The sequence below is a fragment of the Cebus imitator genome, unplaced genomic scaffold (genome assembly GCF_001604975.1).
Source record: "Cebus imitator isolate Cc_AM_T3 unplaced genomic scaffold, Cebus_imitator-1.0 Scaffold82, whole genome shotgun sequence".
NCBI classification, from domain to species: Eukaryota; Metazoa; Chordata; class Mammalia; order Primates; family Cebidae; genus Cebus; species Cebus imitator.
This window is the reverse complement of record NW_016107397.1, coordinates 2,025,052-2,048,818: the sequence shown is the minus strand read 5'-3', so window position 1 is coordinate 2,048,818 and position 23,767 is coordinate 2,025,052. Positions and strand designations below refer to the sequence as shown.

Below are 23,767 nucleotides of genomic sequence, written 5' to 3'. Positions count from 1 at the left end.
ATCAGGGTTTTTTTTTGGGGGGGGGGTCTCAGTGGCAGTTTCCCACCAGCCACTTCCTTAGAGGTCTGTCCCATGAACATCCAAGAACAGCCCTACCCTACCCCATAGTGGGCTGGCTTCTGATGCTGGAATGCACCCGCTTTGCTTTTTACCCTTGTGAAAAAATCTGTCCCGAGTGTCTAAACCCCTCTTCCCTACTTAGCGTGGGTCTGTCTCCTAGGGAGGACTTCTGTACAGATACCCATGGGTGGACTTCCCTTGGGGGTCTTGGAGGTGGGGTCTCCACCCAGGTGATCCTGGGCTTCTCAGGACTGAGCTCTTTCGAACTTACTTGTGCCAAGCTAAGGGCGTCAGGGTTGCTGTTCATGTCGTCTTCACAACAACCCTAGTGCTGTTAGGGAGGGGAAATGACCGGCCTGAAGTCCCGCAGCCAGCAAACCAGGCCTCCCAGCCACTCCTCTCTGACAACAGCCTGGCACTTCTTGTCTTGTCTACCCAGCCTGGGTTGCAGGGAATTGGGGGTTTAGGGACGTCAGGCCTGCTGGCGGTTGTCTTCGTGGGGCTAGGGTCGAGTGTAGAGGCCTGCCGCTCTTTCTCACTGTCCAAGTGAGGCCAGGGTGCGGGTCAGAGCTCTGGGGCCTGGGGAGGTTTCTCTTCCCTGCTCACCAGGCTGGGTGTTGTTTTATTGCTGTGCTCTGTCTAGGGGGATAGCAGGTGTGACCCCTCAACACGAGGTCACAGCCCACACCTGTTTGGGCAGAGCAAGGCTGAGCATCACTATGTGGGTGTGAAGCACCTTTTGGTTCCTCTGGGTGAAGCAGGGTTTGGGCCCCGTACTTCCGGCCCATCTGAGGATAGCGCCCACCTGGGGGGGCGGGGAGGACAGCCAGCCAGGAGCTCATGGTCTGGTGGAAGAGACGGGCCACAGCCATGTGGCATGGTGGAGGGGCACAGGGCAAGGGGGGAGGTGGGGCCAGGATCAAGGGGCATGCCCAAGGCCTCCGTGGGCTCAGAGGCCTGCCTGCTATTGGGGAGAACACGGGAAGTAGGTGGGGTAGTGCCCGACTGTGTGGTTAGGCTCCGTGCAGAGGACAAGCAGGAGTTGGAGGAAGAGGATGTGTTAGAACTTGGATGTGGTGAGTTTGAGGTACCTGGTGATCAGCCAGGCTGGGAGTTGAGCCCAGAGAAAGGCCTGGGGAAGCTTCATTCACACCTGCAGCCCCCGGAGTTCGGGGATGCTCAGACCTTAGGGGTGCCACCCGACGTCTCAGGAGGCATTGGTATGTGTGTCCTGGAAAAGCCAGAAGGCAGCTCGATGGGATGAGTTGGTGGGGACTAAAGGGGGATCCTGCAGGTTTAGGGGACTGGGCCAGGACCCACGTAAGGCTTATGACACCAGGGGAGTGGAAGGGGCTGAGCATCTCATGCCAAGGCTGGAGAAGTGAGGGACCTCTGCTCTGCAACCCCAGAGAGGCAGGGTGGGGTGGTGGGAGTGAGCAGGGCCAGTGCAGCTGGAACCAGCCCAGCCTGCTCTCCACCTGCAGAGCCCATCCAGGAACTGTCCAGCACTGGGCACTCCTGAAGGAGATTGGGTCTGCCTCTTGAGCCCCCAGGGCCTAGCTTAGCTTGTTGTCCTGGCCCCCACTCCATGCTCATCTGACCCCCACTTCCTGAGGAGCCCATCTGTGAATTCCCCTACCCACCCACAGCCTCTCAGAGTGCCCCATCTAAAGGCCGGCATCTCCTTTCCCGAAACAGGGACTGGGTCCTCTCACTCTGCCCTTGTAAGGGGAGATCACTAGAAAGAGGTCTCAGAAAGGGACCAACCTGGAACTTGGCTCCATACCCCTCTTTTTGTTTGTTTGTTTGTTTGTTTGTGGTTGAGAGAGTCTTGCTCTGTCACCCAGGCTGGAGTGCAATGGTGCGCTGCAACCTCTGCCTCTGGGGTTCAAGCGATTCTCCTGCCTTAGCCTCCTGAGTAGCTGGGATTACAGCCTTGCACCACCATGCCCAGCTAATTTTTGTATTTTTAGTAGAGGCGTGGGTTCACCGTGTTGGCCAGGCTGGTCTCAAACTCCTGACCTCAAGTGATCCACCCTCCTTGGCCTCCCAAAGCGCTGGGATGACAGGCGTGAGCCACTGCACCCGGCCTCCCCTCTTACGCATTCTGTGGCCCTGGACCCTCCTGCCTGGCGTCTGACACACAGCAGGCCCACCACTATGTGGTGGCCAGTGTGTGGCGGGCTAGTCACCTCCCTCCCCAGAACCCCGTTTCTTCGTCTCTACAATGGAGAAACATCTCTTTCTTACAGGAAAGATGTGAGGGGAGAAGGATTTTGACAGGGGTATGGCCCCTGAGGTGTGGGCTGTAGAATGCTGACGCTGGTCATGCTGGAGGTGGGCGTATGTGCTGGGGTGATGGGTACCTCTGCAGCCGTCTGCCGCAAGCAGCTGGGGCAAATGGATAGAGTTGTGATTTTTTTTTTTTTTTTTTTTTTTTTTTTTTTTTTTTTTTTTTTTTTTTTTTTTTTTTTTTTTTTTTTTTTTTTTTGAGACACAGTCTTGCTCTGTTACTGGGGCTGGAGATCTCGGTTCACTGCAACCTCTGCCTCCTGGTGATTCTCCTACCTCAGCCTCCTGAGTAGCTGGGATTATAGGTGTTTGCCACTCTGCCAGCCTAATTTTTGTATTTTTAGTAGAGACGAGGTTTCACCATGTTGACCAGGATGGTCTCGATCTCTTGACCTCGTGATCCACCCACCTTGGCCTCTCAAATCCCTCCCTGGGATTACAGGCGTGAGCCACCATGCCCAGCCAGAGCTGTGATTTTTAAACAAACTGTTTATTTAATCATCATGACAGCCCCATGTGGTTAGCACTGCTCTCACCTCCATCTTAACAGATGGGGAAACTGAGGCTCCAGAGTCCAAGGGGTCATGCAGCCAGGCAGCAGGAGAGCTGGGATTCAAACCCAGACAGTCTAGCTCCAGATCTCAGACTTTTAACACCAGAAGTGGCCATAGGGAGGCGCCCAGGCAGTGGGGCTCCCTTTGCTGGGGAGCAACTGTCAGATGCAACTGTGGGAATCTCTAGGACTGAGGGTCTGCAGGCCGGCAGGGCTTGTCAAGCTTGGGGTGTCTGCAAAAGCAGAAGGGGCCCAGCAGAAGGGATCCCATCCTTCCACGATGGTGGCAAAGGCAGAGTGTTGTGTGACAGGCCTGGGGTTGTCCTGGGCACAGGACTGTTGTAACAGCTGCCTCCAGGCGACATTGCTCAGGGCAGGCCTTGGACTAGAAAGTTATCTACAGGGAAGAGCAGCTAGGGAAACTAATGCTCAGAACAGCCAAGACTCCTTAGTACCTACTCACTCATACAGAGGTATACAGCTCTTAATCCACACCTGGCCCCATCGCCAGTCAGAAGGCCCCACCCACCCACTCTGCAGCAAAGTCACAGCAAGTTCAAGAGTGTTCAGACCAGAAACCATGCCTACTTTGCCTTCTGCCAGGGTGGTGGGGTGAGTGCAGATACTCTGGGAGGGGAGGGGGGGAATTCCAGCCACATCCTCGCTCTGGCAGGAGGCCCTGGTTCAGGGCCTACCTTGCGGGGATGCAGTCTCTGGGGAGGTGAGGAGTAAGACGGACTTGAAACACCCACGTATTCAGCGGCCAAGCAGAGACTGCGCTGTGTGCTCTGTTCTTGAATCTGCAGGGGAGAGAAAGGCTCATACCTGGTCAGCGGGTGGGAGTCACTCCAGGCCAGAGGGATGGCCTGCCCAGAGATCGTCTGTGTCCTGCCCAGGGAGGGGTGCAGAAAGCAGGCTGTAGGGGTGGAGGGGACTGCCCCACCGAGGCCAGCAGGGCGCTTGAGGAACAGCAGGATTGAAGGAGCCTTTGTTGTCCAGAGCGAGGCTGTGTGGGACAGGCCAGTGCTGCTAAGATCTGAGGACCCCTAAGGGTACATAAGTAGGCGTGGCTGGGCAGCTTTTCTGAGGGTGGTGGAGGTGACCGGAGTGAGGCCTTGTCTCTTATGTCAGGCAGGGAAGTACCCCAAGAAGAGGCTGCACCAAGAGTTCAAGACCAGCCTGGGCAACATAGTGAGACCCCATCTCTACCAAAATATCAAAAAATGACCTGGGGCTGGGTGCAGAGGCTCACGCCTGTTATCCAAGCACTTTGGGAGGCTGAGGCCGGCGGATCAGCTGAGGTCGGTAGTTTGATACCAGCCTGGCCAACATGGTGAAACCCTGTCTCTACAAAAAATACAAAAATTCTCTAGGCTTGGTCCCAGCTACTCAGGAGGCTAAGGCAGGAGAATTGCTTGAACCTGGGAGGTAGAAGTTGCAGTGAGCCAAGATCCTGCCATTGCACTCCAGCTTCAGCAACAGAGCCAGACTCTGTCTCAAAATAAAGAAAGAATAACCTGGCCATGGGGTCATGTGCCTGTAGTCCCAGCTACTTGGGGGCTGAGGCAAGAGAATTGCTTGGCCCCAGGAGTTCAAGGCTGCAGTGAGCTATGATTGCACCACTGCACCCCAGCCTGGGCCACAGAGTGAGACTTTATCTTAAAAAAGAGGCCTCAGTTTCCCCATCTTGAATGGTTCATGGCGGGATAGGCGGCACTGCCCACCCCAGGACATAAGGGAGGAGCCTCTCCCGTTTCATGTACTTGGTTTTGTGAGTGCTGCTCCAAGGACGGAGCTAAGTGAGGTGCAGGAGGAACGGGGGCTCTTGGCAGTGGGGTGCAGCTTTTTGGGGTGCTGCATAGCTAGTTTGCGCGGTGGGACCACTGACCATCCCTCCTCTCCCCGGGGCTCCTGGCCTCCTGTGGCTGGGATGGTGCTGGGGAGGGGATGGGGTCGCCAGCTGGACGTGGGCGGGGCTGCTGGCTCTCCCCGCCCCCAGGGCCACCGCCCACTACGCCGCGCATCGATTGGTCGCCGGCCCATTAGCGGGGGTGGCGAGTCCGACTCATCAATATTTTAAGGAATGACCCGGCCTTGGGGTCCAGAACTGCTGCGCAGGCGGGGTCTGAAGCCACGTTTTTTTTTTTGTTTGTTTGTTTTTGTTTTTTTTTTTTAAAAAAGTCACTCATGTTACCCAGCCTCTACTTTCTTTTCCTTTTTTTTTTTTTTTTTGTTTGTTTGTTTTTGTTTTTTTTTTTTTGTCCTCCAATTGTCAGCGCTATTTTTACCACCGCAAAGCCACTGCCCCTCCCCCATGCCGGCTGGACCGACTGTCTAGCCGAGTTGGGGGCGGGGGTCTCTTGTCTGGGTTGCGGGTCGTGGGGTTAGGGGAGGCGGTGGTTTAGAAAGGCGATGAACAGGGACTCCATTAGACTTTCCCGGCCCTCCTTGCTCCATACCCCGCCACCAAAAACCCCTCTGAAGCCCCCATCCCATCCAAGATGGGAACAAAAAAAACATTTTTTCAGGAGGAGAAGCCAGGCAGTCCAGCTGAGCGTAGGAAAACCAGAGGTGGGGGCTGTGATGGGTTGGGGGAGGGTGGTCTAACCGCCCAGTGCTCCGAGGAGGCCCAGCACTGTAGGGGGACCTGGGTGGGCTTCTTTGTCTCCAGCGCCAATCCTCAGAGAAGCAGGATGTGAGGGGGAGAGGCAATCCCTCCCTGTCCCTGGTCTTAATGGAATGACAGCCCAGTCTTCAGTGTCCAAGGTCATCATGTCTGCGTCCGAATCGGGGGGCCCTAGAGGCCACACACAGGTCCAGCACCCCATTTTACTGGTAGGGAAGCTGAGGCCCCAAGAGACACAGGGCCTGGCCCAGGACAGAGCCCAGGCCAGCACTGCCCCACACCAACACAGCTGGTTTTTTCTGGCACCCTGGAATCGCGGAGGAGGGCTGACCACCAAGAGAGTTAAAGGTCACAGGGTCATGGAGAGCGAGAAGGGTACAGGGCAAAGGTTTCCTGGGAGAAGAGGTTTTGTTTTGGTTGGTTTTTGAGATGGGGTCTCATTCTCTTGCCCAGGCTGCAGTGCAGGCGTGCAGTGTCGGCTCACTGCAGCCTCAACTTCCTGGGTTAAACCAATCTCCTGCCTCAGTCCCCCAGGTAACTGGGCCTACATGCATGTGCCACCACGCCTGGCTAATTTTTGTACTTTTAGTAGAGACAGGGTTTCACCATGTTGCTCAGGCTGCTAAACTCCTGAGCTCAAGTGATCTACCCACCTTAGCCTCCCAAAGTGCTGGGATGACAGGCGTGAGCCACTGCATCCAGCCAGAAGAGGTCTAAAGGCAGGGGAGATGATGAAAAGTGGGAAGAGCAAAGTTCCTAGAGAGGGCTTGAAACACCTACCTTGGCCGTACCCAGAAGTTAGGGGAGCTCGCGCCCTGCCCGTGACTGCACGTGTGTTGTAACATTGCAGACACCACCTCCCGCCCCATCTTTCCACTGAGTGGACAGAAAGTGAGGAGGGGGGCTCAGAGGTCAGGAGTGTGGTCAGCGTCACTCACTTAGGGAGCCAAGGGCTCATGCTTTGAACCCGGGTCAGCCAAGCTCTCTACACATGGCCTCCTCCCCCCAGTTCTGGTCCCAGGGGCAGGCGGGGACAGCGCACTCCTGCCCCTGCCACAGCCAGGCCCCCTTCCCTGTGGCCTGCAGCCTCCCCTCTCCAGAGAACCAGGTCCAGCCTCACTCTCTCCATCTGTAGCCAGGTGGGGCCCTCCCTGCTGGCACTGTGGCTTGGAGACTTTTCCTTCTAGCTACTCAACCTGCCTCCCCTGTGGATCCAGGGCTGGTCCTACTGAGGGCTGCTGTGCCCGGCATCAGGCCCACAGGCTCCTGGCAGGCCTGCAGGGTTGGGGAGGGGAGGTCAAGGCAGTCCCAGCCTCCCAGGGCAGTCCCTGTTTAGGGCCTGGCTGGCCACACCTGCCATGCCCTTGGAAGATTCCTCTGTAAGTTCCACTCCCACTCCAGTGAGGGCTACCTGGGCCTCACCTGCGAGAGCCTCCCCCGGGGCCCTGTTCCCCATCTCTGTGCCTTCTCCCTATCAAGGGTTCCTCCAGCCAGCAGGAAGAGCCGGGGGTGACAGGGATGGATTGATGTCTGAGAACTCGGCCCTGGGCTGACTTCCTGCCTGCCATTGCCTGCCCCACGTGGGTGTGTAATCATCTCAATCAGGGACCTCACACCTACCCTTCCCAGGCTGCCGGGTCACCAGCTCTGAGTCCCCCGGGGATCCCAATGGTAAAGAGAGAGGTGGCCACCGTCAGGAGCACTAGCCTACCAGATAAATGGATGGGCTTGGAGCTCAGGGACTGGGTTTCATGGGCTCAGCTGCAGCCCCACCCCCGCCCCAGGAAATGCCATCCCCGCAGGTCAAGGCCTGGGCCTGGACCGGCCACTGGCTGGCGGTGGTAGTGGCAGGTATGTTCCCACCTCCACCCTCAGGGAAGAAGCAAGTTGCAGGAGCCTGGAATATGACTCAGGTCTTCCTTTTGTCCCTGTGGACTCTCTGTGTCAACTGGGGAGACAGCCATGAGAACAGACACTTGGAGAACCCTATAACTGGCACCATGCAAGAGAGACAGGCAGGAGGAGGCTGTGGGAGCTCAGAGGAGACACTTGTGCTGGCCTGAGCGGAGGAGAAAGGAGGGGTATCAGGGAAGGCTTCCTGGAAGAAGTGGTGTCTGGATTAATTACTGAAGGGTGAGTAGGAATTAGGGGGAAAAAGGAGGAAACATGGGCCAGGGAAAAGATCAGGCATGAGCAAGGCTCGTGGGGGCCTCAGTCCCCATCCTCTCCCCCGCCTTCATGAGATCTAAACACCACCACCACTACCCAGCCGCCAGTGTCCTGATAAGTCCTGCCTCCAAGTCATTGCACAGGCCCCCAGCTCCCTCTTTATTTTCTTTGCACTCATGAAGCCCAACGCAATAACCACCTCTTGGAGGAAACCAAACTCCCTATTCCCTATCCCTACTCCCCTCCCCTCCCCCAGTACCAAGGCAGGATCTCCTAGGAGACCGCTGGTTTGGAAACCTGTCCTTGAAGCTAAGTGGGCTCAGCAGGGAGTCCTGTTCCGTCCCTGGGGCTGTTCCCTGGTTATTGTCTGCAGGTTGATGGCTGAGCTTGCCCCAAGGAGAGAGGGAATTCCCATGGTGCCCTATGGCCCAGAGGCCTTGCAGATGATCTCACAGAAGTGGGGCAGCTATTTTTACCTGGCATTTAATTACAGGGTTGGGATCCCCGAGGAGAGATGAGATGGTGATCCCAGGAGCTGCGAGGGAGGGGCATCCAGGAACTGTGGGGATCCTGGGAGGACAGGCGAGGGCAAGACCCTCTAACTCCATTCCTCGGAAGGATGGTCCCATGTCCCCCAACACTGGGCTGGCTCCTCAGACAGGGACTTCCCAGGGCACTTACTACATCACCCCACTTCATCAGTATTGGTAATTTTCCCCCTGGCTTGAATAAGGGCTGTGTGCACACAGCAGATTGGACCTGTGCCCTCAAGGGCAATGGCAAGGCCTCCAGGTGATCTGCTGGCCCCAAGCCACACAGTTCAGCCATCCAGAGCAGTGAAGGACTGAAGGACGGAGGGGCCTGGGAATAAGAGGATGAAGCTGGGGTGAGGAGACAGCTGGGATTCCTGGACTGGGGCATCTTCAAAATCGAATTTGAATGGGGATTCTGGGGGGACCCATATTCCAGAACGTGGGAATGTAAATAGAAGCGTCCAGGCCGTTGTGATGGAAAGAAGCAGGTCCTTCAGTGTCAGTATAAAATCTTGGTTTGCTTAGCTAGGCCTGGTAGCTCTCCCCTGTAGTTCTAGCTATCAGAAGGCTGAGGCAGGAGGATCGCTTGTGCCCAGGAGTTGGAAGCTGCAGTGAACTATGATCTCACCACTGCACTCCAGCCTGGGAGACACCAAGAGACTCTGTCTCAAAGAAAAGAAAAAAACCTTAGTTCTTATCCACAGCTTTGCTTTTCAAGGTTTCAGATACCTGTGGTCAACAGAGATCTGAAAATATTAAATAGAAAGTCCCAGAAGTAGACATACGAATAAAAATGTAAATTGCAGGCCATTGTGAGTGGCAGGATGAAATCTCACACCGTCCGGCCGTTCACCTGGGATGTAAATCATCTCTTTGTCTGGCAGCGCTGTGGCTGTGACCCGCTCATCACTTAGGAGCTGTGTCGGTTATTAGATCCAAAAACCGTAGTGGGCCAGGTGCAAGTGGCTCATGCCTATAATTTCAGCACTTTGGGAGGCCGAGGCCAGAGGATTGCTTGAGCCCAGGAGTTAGAGACCAGCCTCGTCAACAGAGTGAGATCTTGTCTCTATGTATGCGCACGTGCGCACACACACACACACAAACACACACACACACACACACACCCAGCCAGGCAAGAACAGTGACATAGGTTCAGTACTAGCCACAGTTTCAAGCATCTGCTAGGGATCTTGTGACATACCCCCTTGGACAAGAGGGAACTACTGTATTTGATCCACACAAGGAGGAGGCACCTCAAGTCCTGGAGTCACTGCAGACCTGGGTGAGAACCCTAGATCTGTCTCGTCACTAACAAGCAGTTTGTCCTCAGGCCCAGTGTCAGGGCTTAGGCAGTGACAGCTGTGACACGCCCGGTGTGGCAAACACATTCATGTGTTCATTCAGTCAGTGTTTCCCAAGTGCCTGCCATATGCCCAGCACAGAGGACATGGCCGCTTCTAGGGCTGGCAAAATCCGTCTTGTGAAACTGGCATTCTCGGGGGAAGGGGGCGGAGGGGGACACACAACCAAGCAACTGAATACACGACATGTCAGCCAGCAGTCAGGATGATGGTGGAATAGAGTGCACGGCGCGCATCAGAGGGAGATTGTCATCAGAGGCATTTGTCACTCTCAAGAGCGGTTAGGGAAGGCTATGGGCCAAGCTGATCGTTGAGTAGAAACCCGAAGGAGGTGAGGGATTGTGGAGGAAAGAACATTCCAGGTGCGTGCAAAGGCCCTGGGGTAGGAATATGGCTGCTGTGCTTCTGGGAGGGCAGGGAGGCAGGTACAGCCAGGGAACAGTGGCAGCAGATATGCCCAGAGGGGTAAACTGAGGCAGATCATCTCAGGCCCTAGGGGCTGCAGATAGAGCTTTGGCTTCTACTCAGTAGGAACCATTGGGGGATTGTGTGTGGAGGAGGGACTTGATCTGTCTCATGTTTTGGGTTTGGGGTTTTTTGTTTCGGTTTGGTTTTTGAGTCAGGATCTGTATCACCAGGCTGGAGTGTAGCGGCATGATCATAGTTCACTGCAGCCTCCAACTCATGGGCTTAAGCAATTCTCCCACCTCAGTCTCCTGAGTAGCTAGGACCATAGGGATGCCACCACATCCGGATTGTTTTGGGTTTTTTGTTTGTTTGTTTGTTTTGAGAGAGAGTCTTGCTCTGTTGCCCAGGCTGGAGTACAGTGGTGACATCATGGCTCACAGTAGCCTCACCCTCCCAGGCTCAGGTGATACTTCCGAGTAGCTGGGACTACAGGTGTGCACTACCATGCCCAGCTCATTTTTTGTATTTTTTTTTTTCTGTAAAGACAGGGTTTGGCCGTGTTGCCCAGGCTAGTCTTGAATTCCTGAGCTCAAACACTCTGCCAACCTCAGCCTCCCAAAGTGCTGGGATTACAGGTGTAAGCCAATGTCCCCAGCCAAGATGATTTTTTTTTTTTTTTGAGACGGAGTCTCGCCCTGTTGCCCAGGCTGGAGGAGAGCAGTGGTGTGATCTTGGCTCACTGCAACCTCCACCTCCCAGTTTCAAGCAATTCTCTGCCTCAGCCTCCCGAGTAGCTGGGATTACAGGCACCTGCCACCATGCCTGGCTAATTTTTGTATTTTTAGTAGAGACGGGGTTCACCATCTTGGCTAGACTGGTTTTGAACTCCTGACCTCGTGATCCACCAGCCTTGGCCTCCCAAAGTGCTAGGATTACAGCTGTGAGCCACGGCGCCTGGCCTCAATAATTTTTTTATTATTACTTTTTCTAGAGATAGAGTCTCGCTATGTTGCACAGGCTGGTCTTGAACTTCTGGCTTCAAGTAATCCTCCACCCTTAGGTTCCCAAAGTGCTGGGATTATAGGCATGCACCACTGCATATGGCAGTCCTGAGTTCTGGAAATGACTGGGCTCCGAGGAGAACAGAATTTTTTTTTTTTTTTTTTTTTGAGACAGGGTCTTGCTCTGTTGCCCAAGCTAGAGTGCAGTGGCATGATCTCGGCTCACTGCAGCCTCCACTTCCCGGTTCAAGCGATTCTCCTGCCTCAGCCTTCCAAGCATCTGGAATTACAGGCACCTGCCACCATGCCCAGCTAGTTTATGTATTTTTAGTAGAGACAGGGTTTCACCATCTTGACCAGGCTGGTTTCAAACTCCTGATCCACCTGCCTCAGCCTCCCAAAGTGCTGGGATTACAGACAGGTGTGAGCCACCTCGCCCAGGCAAGACAGACTTTAGAGGGAGTGAGATCAGGAACCCAGGGATCATGAAGAAGCTGCTGGAGTACTACATGCAGGAAAAATTTATGTGAATCCGGGGACGGCAGCCTGGACCTCTAGGAAGGAGTTGGTTCTCGGTATATTTCAAAGGTCCAGCCAACGGGATTCCATGTGACTTCTTCCTTTCTGCCCAGCTTTGTGGAACCTCAGAAGAGGTCCCTGAGGAAGTGAGGTCACCAGAGGCTCATGGGGAACCCACTTGAAAGCATCTGTCATCCCAGCCTCTTCTGCCAGCCCCAGGAATGACCCTGAAGTTCTCTGAGACTGCTGTTTGGGGAGAGAATGATGCAGGACCGCCCCTTCTGCGGACACCCCTCCCGCCTCCCCAGTTGTCTTTCTCTCTCTTTTTTTTTTTTTTTTTTTTTTTTTTTTTTTTGAGACAGAGGCTTATGGTTGCCTAGGCTGGAGTACAGTGGCGCAATCTCAGCTCAATGCAACTTCTGCCTCCTGGGCTCAAGTGATTCTCCTGCCTCAGCCTTCAGAGTGGCTGGAATTACAGCGTGCACCACCACACTCGGCTAATTTTTCTATTTTTAGGAGAGATGGGGTTTCACCATGTTGGCCAGGCTGGTCTCTAACTCCCAGCCTCAGGTGATCCATCCACCTTGGCCTCCCAAAGTGCTGGGATTACAGGTGTCAGCCACGCACCGGCCCCACTTTTTCTTTTTCTTTGCACACATCCATGCTGCTTGGAAACGCTGCCTGCTGTAGTACCCCAACACACACACACACACACACACACACGGAAACGCTGCATGCTGTAGTACCCCAACACACACACACACACACACACACACACACACACCCCACCCCACCCCCACCCCCACTCACAGCCCCGGGGAGTCCTGCGGGAGCTGGAAGGAGGGGACAGGTGGACGTACTGATCACAGGCCTGAAAGTCAAAGTGCGCTCTTCTCGTCCGCAGCCACAGGTGGCTGCGATGGGACGGAAGCCATGAATGGTGCCGCCCCCGGCCCCGCCGCAGCCGCCCCGGTCCCGGTCCCGGTCCCGGACTGGCGGCAGTTCTGCGAGCTGCACGCGCAGGCGGCCGCCGTGGACTTTGCGCACAAGTTCTGCCGCTTCCTGCGGGACAACCCAGCCTACGACACGCCCGACGCCGGCGCCTCGTTCTCCCGCCACTTCGCCGCCAACTTCCTGGACGTCTTCGGCGAGGAGGTGCGCCGCGTGCTAGTGGCCGGGCCGACGTCTCGGGGCGCGACCGCGCGCGCGGAGGCCATGGAGCCAGAGCCCGCGGAGACCTCTGCACTCAAGGCGGCGAACTACGGCCACTCGCGGAGCTCGGAGGACGTGTCCACGCAGGCGGCCATCAAGGCCCGCGTCCGCAAGGGCTTCTCGCTGCGCAACATGAGCCTGTGCGTGGTGGACGGCGTGCGCGACATGTGGCACCGGCGCGCCTCACCCGAGCCCGACGCTGGAGCTGCCCCGCGTGCCGCCGAGCCCGCCGCTGAGCCCCGTGACAAGTGGACGCGGCGCCTGCGGCTGTCTCGGACGCTGGCGGCCAAGGTGGAGCTGGTGGACATTCAGCGCGAGGGGGCGCTGCGCTTCATGGTGGCCGACGATGCGGCGGCGGGTCCCGGGGGCGCGGCGCAGTGGCAGAAGTGCCGCCTGCTCCTGCGCAGGGCCGTGGCCGAGGAACGCTTCCGCCTGGAGTTCTTCGTGCCGCCCAAGGTGAGCACCCCGTAACTCCTACCTCTTGGGGGCACCAGAGGAGGCACCTGGGTAGCAGCTGAGGGGGCCAGGGACTGCCTTTGGGGACTGCGTGGTCTAATCTGGTTGACAGGGTGGAGTATTTGGTGCCAGGATCCTGGGAGGTGGGCCTGTCACCTCCCTTGGAGCAGTCAGCCCTTCAACCCCAGTTCTTTGTGAAGAAGGACCTTTTGGCTACACCAAAGGGTTCTAGGTCATTGTTTTTTTCTTTTCTTTCTTTCTCTTATTCTGAGATTTGTGTGTGTGTGTGTGTGTGTGTGTGTGTGTGTGTGTGTCTGCCTGCGTGTGTGAGAGACCCAGGCTGCAGTGCCGTGGCACAATCTCAGCTCACTGCAACCTCAGCCTCCCCAGTAGCTGGGATTTATAGGTGCATACCACCAAGCCCAGCTACTTTGTATTTTTAGTAGAGACAGGGTTTCGCCATGTTAGCCAGGCTGGACTCAAACTCCTGACCTCAAGTGATCCGCCTGCCTTGGCCTCCCAAAGTGCTGGGATTACAGGCCTGGAGTGCAGTGGTGCGATCATGGCTCACTGCAGCCTCCACCTCCCACACTCAAGCAACCCTCTTGTCTCAGCATCTTGAGTAGCTAGGACCACACACACCACCACTCCCAGCAATTTTTTTTTTTTTTTTCATAAAGATGGGATCTAACTGTGTTGCCCAGCTGGTCTTGAACTCCTGAGCTCAAGAGATCCTCCCCAGCCTTGGCCTCCTAAAGTGCTGGGATTGATTACAAGCGTGAGCCACTGTGCCCGGCTCAGGGCACCATTCTTGGTGTTATTCAAGAGCCTGGCTACATGCTCTCCTTTCCTGCAGCTCGAGGGTAGCTGGCACCTCCCAGAGCTGAGGCCCGCAGGGATGAAGGCAGGAGAGGCCAAGCACATTCACAAAGGGCTCCCCGGGAGGCCCATGTCTGACGCCACAGGGCTCTGCTCTTCCCCAGCTCAGCTGCCAGGCTCCAGCCCAGCCCCTGCCCAGGGGCTCTTTTCTGGATGCCAGGCTTCTTTCTGGCTATCACCAACATTATTGCTCATTGACGTGCACGGACTCTTCCCCCCTTAGGTACCAGCCATCAGGTCCCTGGTGGTAGTGTCACATCTTCTCCAGGGTGGCCCCCCTGCTTTGGAAAGTGGGAATAGCTGTAACAAAGGTGCCCACCCTCTGAGAGCCCACAGTATGTCCAGACCTCAGCCTGGTGGGCATCTGCACATACACGCTGTCATCCTCCAGGTACCCTATCCCAGCAAGGTGAGCACATGGTCCCCAGATTACAGAAGAGGGCACAAACAGATGCTCAGAGAGGGAGTGACCTGCCCAACGTCACACAGCTGGCGGGTGCCAGAACAGGGCTAATGTAGCCGGGCGTGGTGGCGTGCGCCTGTGGTTTCAGCTACTTGGGAAGCTGAGGCAGAAGAATCGCTTTAACCCAGGAGTCAGTGAGCCAGGATTGCGCCACTGCCCTCCTGGCTGGGTGACAGAGTGAGACCCTATCTCAAAAAAAACAAAAAAAAAAAAAAAAAAAAAAAACCCTGGGGTAATGATACCCGCCACGCTGGTGGTCCCAAGAATGAAAGGGATGTGGAGGGAGGTTCTTGGGCACTGGGAGGTTTGGGCAGGGGGAGGTTTTGCTGGTGCCGCAGCTGATAGCACCCCCAGGAACCATTGAGGGCCCCCACCTGCCTCCCACCTCAAGGCCCACTCTGTCCCTGGGTGCTCTCTGAGTCACCCTCAGTTTCTTAGCTCTCTCTCCATCTCTCACTCTGCTGGGGGAATCTGGGCTCCTGGAGGTGGAGGGGTGGGGGCTCCCCAAGGCTCAGTGCCCATGAGCCACATGGGTCCTAAAAAAGTGACTTTCCAGGGACATACCTACTCTCTGAAGAGCTTTGTCCCCAGGTCCCAGCACCCCTAGACTTCCCAAGGGCTTTTTTCCTGCCCAGGCTCCTGCCTTTAATTCCCTGGGAGAAATCCTTGACCCCTAAGCCTGACTCTACTCCTTGTCCGACAGGGAGACCGAGACCCAGTAACGGGTGGGGTGGGGCTTACCCAGGGTCACCCAGAGGGCAGGGACAGAGGGCCGGGGCTCCAGTGCCTCAGCCCTGAGTAGCAGTCACAGCTGCCCTTCTGTAAATAGCAGTGTCTGCCACCCTCGGGGGAGGGGAGGCAGCAGCTGGTGGCTGCCCCTTAGTCCCGGCGGAGCTGCTGACTTTGCTGCTGGCAGAGGGCAGTGTTCCTGTGGGGTCACCGGGCCCTTCCCCTCCTTGCATCATGCAAAGGTGGGGACACTTGTGGGTATTCAGGAGTCAGTCCCATGGGTGAGTAGCTCCTTCCATGGTAGGAGTTCGGTTGAGTTTTCCAAATGTGTCTGGTCCCAGGAGGCCAGCTCCCAGGGTGAGTGAGCCCACTGGGATGGCCCTAATGACACCCCCACTGCCTCTGCACCCTTGGAGCAGTCAGGATCTCGGGGCCTGCGGGCTCAGGGGCCATGGCCTGGCACCTTAGACGTCCGTCTCACATAGCCTTTGAGGTGCCAGCTGTGGTGAGTCGGGCCTCTGGCTTCCTGCCTCCTCACCTCTGCAGGAAGAGCCCCTGAACCTAGGTCCCCTCATTGCCCTATGCCAGGCCAGCCCTGGGGACCCAAGGAGCAATGACACCAGCCCCGTGCCATCAGGGAAGCCACTGGGAAACCTGGTATTTTCAGGAGGCTTGCAAATCTTAGTGGGGTCAGCCAAGCTTGGCGGCTCACACCTGTCATCCGAGCACTCTGGGAGGCCAAGGCGGGTGGATCACTTGAGGTCAAGAGTTCAAGACCATTTTGGCCAACATGCCAGAACCCTGTCTCTACTAAAAATACAAAAATTAGCTGGGTGTGGTGGTGGGCGCCTGTAGTCTCAGCTACTCAGGAGGCTGAGGCAGGAGAATCCCCTCCGCCTCCCTGGGAGGCAGAGATTGCAGTGAGCCGAGATCGTACCACTGCACTCTCCAGCCTGGTGACAGAGGGAGACTCCATCTCAAAAAAAAAAAAACAGAAATCCTAGTGGAGTGAACGCTGGGTGTTCTAGGGCCCCAAGGACGAAAAGCTGTGGCTGCCTAAGTGGCCAGGACCCTGGAACAGGCACTTCTGGAGGTGTCAGCTCTGTGGGCAAAGGCCTGGAGTTGTAATGCCAGTTGACCATTCAGGGATGTAGGCACAGTGAGTTGTGGCTGGAGCAGCTGGGAGGAAGCTGGACCAGGACAGGTGGACCTCTGATTCCAAGCTGGGGAACCACAGCATCTCTGGCCAGCAGGAGCCCTGCTGAAGCTTCCAGTCCAGGCCTCCACAGCAGACTTCCGTCTGCTCTGTCCCCGGCCCTGCTGGCCGGCATGACGGCCACACACCAGGGTCAGGCAGGCCCCATTCATGCTCCAAGCCCAGCCCTGCACCCACTGGACAGGGGCCAGTGCTTCCTGGAATTCCCGTCTGCCTGCCCATCAAATGTGTGGCCCTTCCTTTTCCTCCTAAGAAAGTCCCTGTCCTGTCCTAGAGACAGAGCCCTGCTGGAAATCCCAGACTCAGGCCGGCTCCCGGGGACGAGGCATGGGGGAGGGGGCTCAGGTTTACTGCAGGGAGCTTTGAGGCAGAGTCAGTGGGACCAGGCACAGAGTGGCCGTCCCACACAGCCCTGCCAGCTCACCTTGGATCAACCCTGCCTGCAGAGCTGTTGGGAACACTGGTCCCTTTTACTCACTCCGGGAAACATCAAGTCCCGTTCTGAGTTAGGGGCTCCAGGGCCCTCTCTGGAACGTCTGGTCTGTAGTACGAGACCAGCATTTTTTCTTTTTCTTTCTTTTTTTATTTTTTTATAAGCCACCAGGTTTTAAGACCATTTTTATTCGTTTTTATTTTTTATTTTATTTATTTTTTTTTTTATAAAGACAGGGTTTCACCATGTTGGTCAGGCTGGTCTTGAACTCCGGACTCAGGTGATCCGCCCGCCTTGTCCTCCAAAGTGCTTGGATTACAGGCGTGAGCCACCGCGCCCAGCCGATTTTATTTTTTATTGTTTCAATTTTTTTTTTCCAAGACAGAGTCTTGCTCTGTCACCCAGGCTGGAGTGCAGTGGGTACGATCTCAGCTCACTGCACCCTCCACCACCCAGGTTTAAGCAATTCTCCTGCCTCAGCCTCCCAAGTAGCTGGGATTACAGGTGACTGCCACCACGCCCAGCTAATTTTTGTATTTTTAGTAGAGACGGGGTTTCACCATGTTGGCCAGGCTGGTCTCAAACCACTGACCTCATGATCCGCCTGCCTCAACCACCCAAAGTGCTGGGATTACAGGCCTGAGCCACTGTGCCAGGCTATTTTATTTTTTTGAGACAGGTTGTCACTCTGTCACCCAGGCTGGGGTCCAGTGGCCCAATCTCGGCTCACTGAATCTTCCACCTCGTGGGTTCAGGTCGTTCTCTTACCTCAGCCTCCCAAGTAGCTGGGACTACAGGCAAGCACCACCACGCCTGGCTAATTTTTGTATTTCTAGTAGAGATGGAGTTTTACCATGTTGCCCAGGCTAGTCTCAAACTCCTGACCTCAAGGGATCTGCCTGCCTCCGCCTCTGAAAGTGCTGGGATTACAGGCGTGAGCCGCCACACCCAGTCAAGACCAGCATTTTTTAAAAAGTGAACTAGAATAGAATAGAAAATATCACACCCTGTCACACGCAGGAAGGGTAATTCTCGTCTGGTGAGACTTTTGTTTCGGATGTATTTTTACCTATGTATGTGTGTACTGGGCCCCAGTGTTAAATGTATTTCTCACAACGGGTCCAGGTGAAAACATGAAAGCCACAGATCTCATGGGTGCACTGGGCAGAGGGCAGCCCAGGTGGGGTTCACTCCTCAGGGCTTCTCAGATCTGGTTCTGTCCCGGACTTGCTGGGTGACTGCAGGGGGAGGTGGTCATTTTGTTTGTTTGTTTGTGTTTGAGACAGGATCTTGCTCAGTCACCCAGGCGGGAATATAGTGGTGCCGTCATAGCTCATTGCAGCCTCCACCTCCCCAGATCAAGCCATCCTTCCACCTCAGCCTCTCAAGTAGCTGGAACTACAGGCACGCATCACCACACCGGCTGAGCTTCTTCATCTTGAGTAAAGATGAGGTCTGGCTTTGTTGCCCAGGCTGGTCTTGAACTCCTGGACTCAAGCCATCCTCCTGCCTTGGCCTCCCAAGGTGTTAGGATTATAGGCAAGAGTCACCACACCTAGCCAGGAAAAGGTCCTTTGTTTCAAAGAAATGCCTTCCTCAACTTCCCCATCTGTGACATGGGGATCGAGCCACCTCTGTACCAGCGTGACCGTGGAAGTCTATTTAAGGGCTGCCCTGACGCCTGGCAGCAGGGAGGGGGTAGAGAGGGTGTGAGGAAGTGCTGGGACCACTCACTGTCCTTCTGGCCCCCAGGCCTCCAGGCCCAAGGTCAGCATCCCACTGTCGGCCATCATTGAGGTCCGCACCACCATGCCCCTGGAAATGCCAGAGAAGGACAACACGTTTGTGCTCAAGGTGAGGTCTCGCCCCTAACCCCGAAGATCCTCTGGCTGCCCCAGGCCACCTCCCCTGTAGGTGCTACAGCTCTGTAGGGGATTGAGGAGAAGAAGCCTAAGGCAGGATGGCAATGGGAGGGAGCCCTGCTGTTGGGGGTCCCCAGACCCTATGACAGATGGCTAGCACACAGCTAAGACTTGAATCTCAGCTCCCTGGGTGTTGCCCAACATCTGGGCCCCTTGCTCCGGTTTACCCCTGGGCTGGGAGAAGCTCATGAGTTTCACTTCCTGCCCTCTCTTCCCCAACTGGAGCCAGCACACACCCACCCCACTGGTGGCCAGCCGGCAACAGTTATGCAAATGTTCCCATCCCAGGGTACTTCAGTGTGGGAAGCGGCCTGGTCTCCCACGGAGGGCACAAAGGCACCGAGAGTGGGCGGGGTGGCACCCTGGTGGGTCTGGGGCAGCCCATCCTTTTCCCAGGCCCCACGCTGCCACCAGGGTGGCCTGCAGGGGTTTCTGAGGACACAGCTCCAGGCTGCCAGGGCTGTGGTCCCCGGGCCTCCGAAAAGGATCAGAGGGTATTGGTGAAGCAGTGCCCTGGGGAGGCCTGTTCCCACCCACTCACCCTGCATGAAGCCCCCACCCTCTTCTCCAGGCATCTGGTTGTGTTTGTGTTTTGACCCATGCCCATTTGTTTAGTCACAGACTCACTTATTCATTTAGCGAGTGTTTACCAACCCCGGACCCTGAGTCATGCCAGGCTGGGGGCTGGGGACACAGTCCCCGCCCACCGGGTACCCTCTCAGCTGCTGATCATGCTGACAGTCCTGAGGCAGAGGGGCTCACCTGCCTCACTTTCCCCATCTGTTTAGAGAGGCATTAAAAGCAATCTCTGAGAACCCTCCTAGCTCTGTCATCCTAGGAGTCCAACAATGACCTTTTTTGGTTGTTTGTTTGCTTGGAGATGGGGTCTCACTCTGTCACCCAGGCTGGAGTGCAGTGGAGTGATCACTACAACCTCCGCCTCCCGGGCTCAGGCGATCCTCCCATCTCAGCCTTTTGAGTAGCCGGGACCAAAGGCACATGCCACCATGCTTGGCTAATTTCTGTATTTTTGGTAGAGACAGGGTTTCACCATGTTGCCCAGGCTAGTCTCGAACTCCTGAGCTCAAGACATCTACCCGCCTCAACCTCTCAAAGTGCTGGGATTACAGGCGTGAGCCACCTTGCCCAGCCCCACAACTGCATTTTGACAGAGGCACAGAACCAGAAGCTGACAGCACGGGGCCTGGGCGTCCCAGAGACCTGGGTTCAGGCCCCAGCCCTGCCACTGACTGCTTTGTGACTTTGAGCAAGCTTTTGACCTCTCTGAACCTTGGTCTTCTCGTCTGTAAAATGGGAGAAATGGCTCCCCTCCCTCACAGGGCCATTGGGAGGAGTCCAGCAGAGTGGAGAGTTATGCACTGGGCCTGGCCCCAGCAGGAGTGTCGCGCTGCCCTCCCCCCCTGCAGACTCTGCTTATCTCAAGCGCATGGCCATGCTAGTACAACTCCAGGCACTCAGACACACCAGCCCTACAACTTAGTGTGCTTGGCCAGCCTGCCTCTCCACGCAACTTGAACCCCATCCCTGGGGTGCCAGGCCGTGGGCTGGGGATGCTGGATCACCCATCCCTCCCCCGCCAGCATGGCCTCCTCAGAGGCTGCGTCTCCAAGGCGGAGCAGCTGAGGTCAGTGGGGCAGAACATATCCCCAGTGGGAAGGCCCAGGAGGGAGGGAGGCAGAGTGTGAGCTACAGGCTGTACCCCTGGGTCCCTGGCCTGTGTTCTGGGTGGTGCCCGATGGCGACCCCACTGTCCTTCCTGCTGCACATGCCCTTGAACCCTGCTGTGGGAGGGGGGGATGAGCCGTTTGAGCACTCTGGCCCTATGCCCTGTGGTCCGGAGCCCGTCTGCTGACCGTGTTCTGGTCTCCTGGCCACTTTCCTTCCCAGGTAGAGAATGGAGCTGAGTACATCCTGGAGACCATCGACTCTCTGCAGAAGCACTCGTGGGTCGCTGACATCCAGGGCTGTGTGAACCCTGGGTGAGTGTCCAAGCGGCCCGAGGATGGGTGGACGGGCTGGGTGTGTCCTTGGTCCAGCCTTCACCAGGAGTAGCTTCCTAACAGGGCAGGAGCTTAGCTTGAGAAATGAGCAATTCAGTGCGATTCAGCTTGGTGCCAGCGAGGATCACCCCTGCTTTAAAATCCCCCTCACCTCCAAACCCCAGCAGACTCTGCAGGGCCTGCTCTGTGGGCCCAGGGCCTGGGGACCTGGAAAGGAGTTGGACCAAGTCCTTTCCAGAGGACTTTCCAACTCCTCAGAGCACTGGGAGTTGGGCAGAGATGGGAATGAGTCCCCAAAGGGCTGGGTGCCGGGCGCAGTGACGCACGTCTGTGATCCCAACACTTTGGAAGGCTGAGCTGGGAGGATCGCTTGAGCTCAGAAGTTCAAGACCAGACTGGGCAACATATAGCCAGACCCTCTCTCTTTTTTTATTTTTTTTTTGAGACGGTTCTGCTCTGTCGCCCAGGCCAGAGTGTGCCACTGCACAATCTCAGCTCACTGCAACTTCCGCCTCCCGGGTTCAAGCAATTCTCCTGCCTCAGCCTCCCAAGTAGCTGGGATTACAGACACGTGCCACCACACCCAGCTAATTTTTTTATTTTTAGTAGAGACGGGGTTTCATCATGTTGGCCAGGCTGGTCTTGAACCCCAGACCTCAAGTGATTCGCCCACCTCTTAAAGTGCTGGGATTACAGGCGTGAGCCACTGCACCCAGCCAACCCTATCTCTTAAAATAAAAAATAAAAAAAAGAACTGGGGAGAGGCTCCTAAGCCAGCCCTGGGCTCAGGGAAGGCATGCTGGTAGGCATGGTCACTTAACCTGAGGCTTAAATAAAGAGTAGACCTATGCCAGGCAGAGAAGGATGGGAGAGGGCAGAAAGAACAGCGCAGCAAAAAGAGTGGAAATGGAACTGGGCACAGTGGCATGTATCTGTTATCCCAGCTACTCAGGATGCTGAGGCAGGAGGATCGCTTGAGCCCAGGAGTCAGAGTCTGCAGTGATCTAGGATTGCGCCACTGCACTCCAGCCTGGGCAACAGAGTGAGACCCTAACTCTTAAAAAATAATAAGGGCCGGGCGCGGTGGCTCAAGCCTGTAATCCCAGCACTTTGGGAGGCTGAGGCGGGTGGATCACGCGGTCAAGAGATCGAGACCATCCTGGTCAACATGGTGAAACCCTGTCTCTGCTAAAAATACAAAAAATTAGCTGGGCATGGTGGTGTGTGCCTGTAATCCCAGCTACTCAGGAGGCTGAGGCAGGAGAATTGCCTGAACCCAGGAGGGGGAGGTTGCAGTGAGCTGAGATGGCGCCATTGCACTCCAGCCTGGGTAACATGAGTGAAACTCTGTCTCAAAAATAATAATAATAATAATAATAATAATAATAATAAAAATTTGGCCGGGGCCAGGCCTGGTGACTCACACCTGTAGTCCCAGCACTTTCGGAGATTAAGGTGGGTGGATCACCTGAGGTGGGGGTTCGAGACCAGCCTGGCCAACATAGTGAAACCCGTCTCTACTAAAAATACAAAAATTAGCCAGGTGTGGTGGTGCATGTCTGTAATTCCAGCTACTCAGGAGGCTGAGGCAGGAGAATCACTTGAACCTGGGATGGGGAGGTTTCAGTGAGCCGAGATGGTGCCACTGCGCTCCAGCCTGGGTGACAGAGCAAGACTCTGTCTCAAAAAATAATACCACTTTTAAAAGGTGTGGAAGTATACAAGCACCTGGGACTTGCAGGGAATATCAAGGCCTTTGGGGTAGCCAGTGAGGAGGAGATTTTGATGAGAGCTCAGTTAATGGGTAGGTCAGGGACAATGGGAGCCATGGCAGGTAACAAGCAGAGGGCAGTTACGGTCAGCTGTGTACAGGAAAATCAATGGAAAGGTTGGCTCCACTGTCCAGGAGAGATGCCAGGCCAGGAGTAGGATGGACAGGCGGCCTGACAGGCTGAGCAATTGGCAGCAGCTCTGCCCGCTAATGGGGTGAGCCAAGCCCCGGGGGGAAGGGCCGCTGCTTTCTAATTAACAGCTTCATTTAAAGAAACACAATTAAGGTCCCGAGCACAAAGTGGTTGTAATCCCTCCTCCTCCAAAGCCCTCCAGACCATCTGCTCTGCCCACGCTTTCCCCAGCCCCTGTGAAGGTAAACCTCACTTTGTGGAATTTTAGGGCTGGCAGGGTCCCATATACCTTGTGTCACATGAGGAGAGAAACCTTCCCATCCTTTCTGAGGGTCTCCCACGGGATCCCAGGGGGAGCCTCGCCCCTCAGGGATAGTGGGCAGGGGTCATGGGGCCTCAGTGGGGACTGTACCCACTTGGTGGTATAGGGGCCTAGAGAGAGCCTTCCCCTTGGGCTTCTGAAGTTTCAGTGGAAAATCAGTTTGTAAAAGGCAGATAAATAAGAGAAAAGGCATACATTTATTTATTTATTTATTTTTTTTTTTTGAGATGGAATCTTGCTCTGTTGCCCAGGCCAGAGTGCGGTGGCACGGTCTCCGCCCACTGCAACCTCTGCCTCCCAAGTTCAAGTGAGTCTCCCGTCTCAGCCTCCTGAGTGGCTGGGATTACAGGCAACCACCACCACGCCCAGCGAATTATTTGTATTTTTAGTAGAGATGGGGTTTCACTGTGTTGACCAGGATGGTCTCCATCTCCTGACCTTTGATCCACCTGCTTTGGCCTCCCAAAGTGCTGGGATTACAGATGTGAGCCACTGCGCCCGGCATTTTATTTTATTTTTCAGAGGTAAGGTCTTGCTCTGTTGGCCAGGCAGGAGTACAGTGGTTCGACCACAATTCACTGCAGCCTCAACCTCCTGGGCTCGAGCAATCCTCCCACCTCAGCCTCCCAAGTAACTGGGACTGTAGGTGCATGCCACGATGGCTGGCTTTTTTTTTTTTTTTTTTTTT

General features: G+C 55.7%; 1 protein-coding gene across 4 annotated transcripts in view; it reads left to right on the top strand.

The window, feature by feature from the left end:
- Positions 1-23,767, top strand: part of SH2B2 (SH2B adaptor protein 2) — a 37,156-nt gene that overhangs the window by 3,409 nt on the left and 9,980 nt on the right. For 3 of the 4 annotated variants that reach the window (XM_017533513.2, XM_017533512.2, XM_017533514.2), the window contains exons 2-4: positions 12,427-13,190; positions 18,663-18,764; positions 20,741-20,832. In XM_017533513.2, the coding sequence (XP_017389002.1) occupies positions 12,427-13,190; positions 18,663-18,764; positions 20,741-20,832 (958 nt within the window). Of the gene's footprint in view, positions 1-7,491; positions 7,665-12,426; positions 13,191-18,662; positions 18,765-20,740; positions 20,833-23,767 lie in introns of all 4 variants that reach the window. The other variant, XM_037740275.1, reaches the window with a different exon arrangement.